The 7,721-nt window shown below is 38.0% G+C and overlaps 1 protein-coding gene across 1 annotated transcript; it reads left to right on the top strand.

Annotated features, from left to right (window-relative positions):
- Positions 1-4,421: 4,421 nt before the first annotated feature.
- LOC141641049 (uncharacterized) lies at positions 4,422-5,363 on the top strand. The gene has a single exon (XM_074449726.1). The coding sequence runs from the start codon at positions 4,422-4,424 to the stop codon at positions 5,361-5,363; it is 942 nt and encodes a 313-aa protein (XP_074305827.1).
- Positions 5,364-7,721: the final 2,358 nt, after the last annotated feature.

Here is a 7,721-nt window from a genome sequence, read left to right on the forward strand (position 1 = left end):
GTCCTATAGGTGTGACCTTAAGGGATCAACTGATTACCACCATCAAACGACAGTAACGTCAAACTCTAGTCAGCCAATCGTTACCGATTAATGTTGATCAGTTGACAATATATTGAATCATTCCTTTTGTATTCTTGTTATGAGATTTAATATGTGATCGCACTATTGTTGAGGACACATACTCCAACAGTTTTATCATGAGTAAACTAGCTTAGAGGCGAACTTCGGGGGACGAAGTTCCTTTTAAGAGGGGACGAGTAATGTCGCGCGTGAAAATATGAAAAACGTCATCTTTTAAGTAATTTATTTGTTGTTTAAGTGATTTAATCATTTGTTGAGTAATTTAGTTGTTGCCTTGTTATAGAAGTTATGTTGATTCATACGGGAACATTTCGGCCTGGTCATATGTGGATGGTGATTTTTTGAGTATGGATGTTTGGTATAATGGAAGTAGTAGGTTGTATCTATGTATCTATTCGATTGTTAACACTTGGATGGTGATTCGTGATAGAGTGTGTTTTGATAGCTCTATCCTCCGGTTGTGCGTTTATAGTTATATTCGCGAGAGGAGCGGACGATGATGATTAGTCAGCATGGGAGGTTGGGTGGCATGTTGGGGTGAAGTCTAGGGATATGGTTATAGTGGTTCTTGTCAAGTTGGGTTGTTAGTCGCCTTCGCTAAGGATACACTCTCGGGTTGTGGGAAACGATGAGTTGAACTTCGGGGATGAGGTTCCTTTTAAGGGGGGGAAGACTGTAATACCCGCCCTGTTAGGGACCCGTTGACCGCCTGTTGACTCACCTTAGATACATGTTTGACCTCTTGGAACCTTTACACTATCGGCCTTGCGTCTTAGTAACCTTGGAGGATTGGAAACTCGATCTAACGTAGGCCACTCGATCGAGCAGTCGGGTGACTCGATCGAATAGAAGATACTCGATCGAGTAGGTTCCATACTCGATCGAGTATGGCGGGTTCAGCGTTTAGATATAAATCGTGAAGTCGTAAACTCAAATTAGTTTTTCATTTTCATGTCTCCCAAACCATGATCGACGACACTCTTTCTCCCTCATCACCCTTTTGAGTCCCTCACTCTTGGAGTCTACCATGGGCACGGAGGTTTTAGTCGGGTTGTGGTTATGTCACCGGTATGCCAGGCATAGGTAAGTCATAATCATCATCCTTAGGTTTCTTTTGTGGTTGTGGTCGTTAGTAATAAGGGTTTTTCTTTGTTGTTAGTTATGGTAGGTGGTTGTCTTACAATCGTAGGGATGTGATGCTAGCTCTGGATCGCTAAAGGTAGGTTTTCCTACTCAGTACTGTTGATTAGTGGTTGTGTGTATTGTGTGGTAATTCTGATTGTGTAGTGGTATGATTGTCTGTGTGGGGTGCGTCCCCGGCTGAGTGGAGACATTTTCGGGAATGGCTTCATGCCCTTGTTCCGCCCCTTGTCGTTCCCGTCATAAGGGGGTGTGCACATTAATGGTCAGTGGGTTATTCACTCTATGGTTTTGAGCGGGGCTTAGGTGGTAAGGCTGCAGTCCCCACTGGCGCGTGGAATATCTGTTGCGATGGGTATTCTGGTAGGTCTACACACTTTGGTGTGTAGACAGGTGATTGGTGATGAATTGGAGTTGGAGTTTTGTGCTTGTGTTATACCATGTTTTGTATGACGTTCTTCAGTTACTGACCTTGTGTGGTTTCGTCTGTGTTTATTTCTTGTTATGTGTTTGCGGTGATCCATTTTTGAGCAGTCAGTCTTAGCAGGTGTTGATATATGGAGCTTATCTGGGTGCGTTGGTGGGGCGGGTCTTTCACCGAGTCTTGGCATGGAGTTGTCTCACCGTAGTTGTTTTGTTTCAAAAGTTGTACCTTTCTTTTATGTTGAGTTTAAAGTATGTAACTAACTGTAATAGTACTTTTACTGGCGTTATGATATACTATTCCTCGGGCAACCGAGATTGTAACGTCCGTATCTGCTAGGAAAGGTCTTGTTAAGGTTTTTTGGTAGATGGGGGTGTTAGAGATATACTCATTTAACTAGATTGTACGTATCCGTATGATTTTAGTATATTAGATTCTACGTACTTCGTATGATTTTAGTATACACACGTATACCTGTTGGTATACAATGAGATTTTGCTGAGATTTTAGTGAGATTTTGAATTGGGGCCAAATTGCATTTTATGTATAACTTATGGGGCTAAATTACTCCAATTGAAAGTTATGGGGGTATAATGCACAATATATACATATGAAGGTTGAGTCAGTGGTCAATAGTAGTGTGTTTCATTTAACTATGGTCTATGCTTTTAATAGCATTCATGAGAGAGCCCTCTCTGGGATCACCTGAGAAGACTGGCTATGCACACATCTGGACCTTGGGCCATTGCTGGGGATTTCAATTATGTGCTGGCTGTTAATGAAAGAGTGGGAGGGAGTACTTCTCCTAATGAGATTGATCCTTTTAGAAGATGCACAGAGGACTGTGGGATGGTTGATATCACTGCTATAGGATCTTTATTCACATAGAATAATAAACAAAGGCCTGAGGATAGGATATATAGCAGGTTAGATAGATTCATGGTGAATAAAGCTTGGTGTGATTTGATGCCTGATCTTTATGCACAATTCTTACCTGAAGGATTGTTTGACCATACACCTTGTATTGTCAGCAGTACTAGACATTCTCAAGGTAATAGATGCTTTAAGTACTTCAACATGTGGGGTGGATCAGAAAATTTTATGCCCACTGTCAGAGAATCCTGGGATAGGAGTATTGCAGGCACCCCAATGTTCACAGTGGCAAAGAATTTAAAACTGCTGAAGCCAATATTGAAGCAATTGAATAGGGACAGGTTCAGTGATATTGAGAATGTTACTGATATGCTGCAGAAGAAAGTTCAGGAATTGCAAGAACAATTGGGTAAGGATCCTACTAATGTACAGCTTCTGCATGATGAATATATTGCTTCTGTTGAGTTAAAGGAGAAAGATGCAGCTCGTGCTAGTTTCTTAAGTCAGAAGGTCAAACAACAATGGATTCAACAGGGTGATGCAAACAGTTCCTACTTTCATGGCTTACTTAAGAAGAGGAGAAATGGAAATAAGATTGTTCAGATTGAAGATATTAATGGTAAGTTGTGTGACAGTCCTGATCAAATTCATAATGCGTTCCTGGAATACTATCAGTGCTTGATTGGTACTAGTCAGGGTACTAAGAAGATTCATAAGAAGATTATAGATCAGGGTCCAAAATGCAATGAAGAGCAGTGTGGTTATCTGCTCAAGCCAGTCAGTGGGAAAGAAATTAGGGATGCTTTGTTTAGTATTCCTGACACGAAGTCTCCTGGGCCTGATGGGTATACTAGCAGATTCTTTAAGGATGCTTGGGAGGTGGTAGGAGAGGACATAATCAATGTTGTACAAGATTTCTTTCAAACAAGGAAATTACTGAAGCAGATCAATGCAACTACCTTGACTTTAATCCCTAAGTGTGACAGACCCCAGAATGTCTTGCAGTACCGTCTTATTGCCTGCTGCAATGTGGTTTACAAAGTCATATCTAAATTGCTGTGTGCTAGATTAGCTGAAGTCCTTCCTGGCTTAATTGATCAGAATCAAGGAGCTTTCATTCAAAATAGAAGCATTCAGGAGAATATCATGATTTGTCAGGATTTAATAAGACTGTATGAAAGGCCAAATGCTATCCCTATATGTATGTTCAAAATTGACCTACAAAAGGCATATGACACAGTGGAATGGGCATTTGTTGAGCAACTGTTAGAAATGCTTAGATTTCCTGCTGGTTTTACAGCTATGGTAATGCAGTGCATTACAACTGCAACATTTTCCTTGTCAATTAAATGGGGATATGTTTGGATACTTCAATGGTAAAAGAGGATTGAGACAAGGGGATCCCCTCTCCCCCCTTGTTTTTACTCTCTGTATGGAGTACCTGACAAGGAGTTTGAAGTTTGTAGCTGCAAAATACAACTTCCATTACCACCCTCTATGCAAGCAGCAGAAATTGGCCAGTTTGATGTTTGCTGATGATGTTCTGCTGTTTAGTAGAGGGGACACAGAGTCTATGATGCTCTTACTCAAGTCTTTTTCTACATTCTCAAAGGCATCTGGGTTGAAAGTGAGTGCCTCAAAGTCAAATGCTTATTTTAAAGGTGTACCAGATCATATTAAACAAGATATATTCAGTGTATCTGGGTTTGTAGAAGGTACCCTTCCTTTCAAGTACCTGGGAATGCCAATCCAAACTACTAGATTGAAAAAGAAAGACTGTGAATGCTTGGTGGAGAAAATATGCAGTAGAATAAATGGCTATGGGGCAAGGAAATTCTCTTATAGTGGGAGGCTAGTCTTGGTGCAGGCAGTGTTGTCATCTCTACACTCATACTAGGCATCCATGTTTGTCCTACCTAAGGGGATCATAGCTAGAATTGAGGCTACCTGTAGGAATTTCTTGTGGGACAACAGTGCAGATTATAGAAGGGCCCCTTTGGTGGCGTGGGACAAGGTCTGTAGATCAAAAGAAGAAGGGGGGATATGGCTTAAGAATCAGGAAAACATGAACAAAACAATGGTTGGGAGGTTAGTGAACTGGATAGCAGAAAAGAAGGATACAATTTGGGTAAAGTGGGTGCAACAGAACTACCTGAAAGGGACAAACTGGATAGATTACATTCCTACTGCACAGTCTAGTTGGGTATGGAGAAGAATTTGTAGGGTTAAACAGGAGCTACTTCCTGGTTATACTGATGGACAGTGGACTGTGCAGGGGAAGGAATACTCAGCTGTTGTATGCTATGAATGGCTACAAGGAAGTGCACCAAAAGTGTCGTGGGCAAGGCTGATCTGGAATGGTTGGGTGCTACCTAAACATCAGTTCTTTGGCTGGCTGTATGCACAGGGGGCACTCAGAACTAATGACGGGCTAATGCAGTTTGGTATGGATATTGATGATACCTGTTTCCTATGTGCTCAAGCTACTGAAGGGGCAAATCATTTATTTTTCGAGTGTGCTTACAGTAAGCAGGTTATTTGCTGCATCAACCAGAGTGTGAAGTGCCATTTTCCACACAGGCAAGTCCTTGATTGGTGCCTGCAAAGGACTGGAACTAAGATGCAGATAGGAGTCCAAGCAGCTGTGATCTGGGGGGCTATGTATCACATCTGGCAGGAAAGGAACAAGTGCAGATTGGATGGGGTCCTAATTAGGCCAGGGGCTTGTGCTGAGAAGATCATAGAGGTTGTGAAAGCTAGAATCAGAGGAAGAGATTTTCAGCATATGACTAAGGAAGAGATAAATTGGCTTAAGCATAAGAATTTATATGTAATAGGAAGCTAATTATTGACTACATGTACTCAACCTTCTTATGATATATATAATACATACTCACATTTCACCAAAAAAAAAAAAAAAGTTATGGGGGTTAATTTCGTAATTGTAAAGAGTTATGGAGGTCAATTACCATTTCTCCAATTTTAAAAATTATGAAATATGGTTAATTTTTTTTTTTTCGAAAGTTATATAGGCAATATTTTTAATTTAAGGCAAAAATAAAACAATACTAGTTTGAAAGCCCGTACTTCATATGGGTTAATGACATTGATTATTTTAAACCAAGTGATAAAACATTATCGATAAGGTGTTACAATTATTATAATGATAGGTGTGAAATTAAAGCGCCAACTCGTGCCACATTAAACAAATCAATGTATATTTTGTTTGAACCATATATCTACTCTTTAAATAGTAATGATTTATTTACACATTGTCATGCTACTTGCTAGTCCTCTTTCCGCGTGATAAGTTCATATTTATACGTGTTTTTACCCCTTTAATGTTATATTTTTAATGTCGTCTTTCATATTTTCGAGCTAATTATTATACTATTGTGAGCTTTGAGATTTTAAGCCCTCTTATATTACTTTTGTGCTAAAAAGGAATTTTGTATGTGTTTGGATTATTTAATAGTTATCCATCCATATTTGAAGTTTTAAAATGCACCGAGTGTTTGTATATGTTCGGTTGTTGTAGGATGACTTCGTATTAGCTCGGAATTGAACTCGACGAAGTCACGTAGATCGACCCACTATTCTGGGCTCAAGCAAGACAACAGAAATAAAGAAGCAGGCTAACAGATCTAAGCCCACAACTAACTAACTAAAGAGCAGCCTATGTATACTCCATTTCTAGCGTGAAAAATAGAAACTTTAGATGAACACAGAGAGATATAAAGAAGGCGGCGGCCTAATCAACAAGTCAGACCTCGGAACTGCGATGAAGAAGAAGGATTTAAGCAATTAAGTTGATTAATTTGTGTAATGTTCGCAGCATTTATTCGTCTCCATTAATCAATTGACTGTTATGGAGCAGTTATTGGTATTAAAGAGGGCATGTTCTATGGTTCATATTCCTACCTATATAAACCCAGGTTGTACTCCAGGAAAAAAAGGAGGACAACAGAGGCGAAGGAACAGGAGCAGCAACGGACATCGTTCCGACCGATTCCTACCCGATTTTCTATGAGCTTTTCTTATCTTTATCTTATTTTTATTTTTATTATTATGTTTAGTTTAGAGTAAATTTATAATAGGAGTGTGTAATTGACTATATGATATTGAGGTTTATGAGATTTAAGCTATTGTTCTGAACTATTAATATAGTGAATTGGGTACTTATATAAGATTCGTAATTTGACTCTTTGATTTTTGTTTATCAATTTAGTTGATCAACTAGGTTATTTACATGAATCGATTGTTGGATTGATAGTGGTTTTGATTAGGTTGCAGCGTTCTCGTCTAACCATGATTGCTAGAGCCTTATATAATAATTAGATTATATATAATTGCTGCGTTCTGGTTATGGTTACATATAGTTCAATTGATTAGTGTTCTTAACACGACCGAATTTGTTAGTTTAATTCGTGCGTTCACGGTTAATATGATAACCTTGGTTAGGATTAAACTTACGTGCGTTCACGGGGTTTAACGAGTAAAAAAAGATAAAACTGGTAATTTGCTTGCGTTCAAGGTTGTTAGTTTAATTCGTGCGTTCACGGTTAATATGATAAACTTGGTTAGGATTAAAATTGCGTGCGTTCACGGGCTTTAATGAGTAAGAAAGATAAAACTGGTAATTTGCTTGCGTTCAAAGGATTGACTGGTTAACAAATCTATCCGATAACTAATTAAGTGAATCGATGATTTTGCCCTGTATCTATAGAAAATTACATGTCTCCTATCTATTCATTTGCCGTAACAGCTCCCCTTCTTTACATTAAACTAGGTACTATCCCACGCTTCGTGCGGCCTGTTTTAAAATTTAATTATTATAAATGAAGAAAAATAACATAATTTATATATGACCTTTAATATTTTTACTTATAAATAAAAATAAATTAATTTTTCTCAAATTTAATTTTTTTAGGTTTATTTTCAATATTTTAAAATAAAATACATACAATTTTAATTAAAACTAATAAGTGATAATTAATAATGCTGATCAATGTTTTATAAATTATTTTGTGACTGAGCAAATATCATATTAATTAAAATAAAATTTATTAGGATAATGCAACAATCAACATTAAGTTCTCAAATTATATTATTTCACAATACGTTAGGTTCCAAATCAATTAATATTTGTTCAAAATGATGTGAATATAATTTTATGTAATTTTTATGTTTTTTATGTATAACG

Source organism: Silene latifolia, chromosome 2 (genome assembly GCF_048544455.1).
Source record: "Silene latifolia isolate original U9 population chromosome 2, ASM4854445v1, whole genome shotgun sequence".
Lineage (NCBI taxonomy): Eukaryota > Viridiplantae > Streptophyta > Magnoliopsida > Caryophyllales > Caryophyllaceae > Silene > Silene latifolia.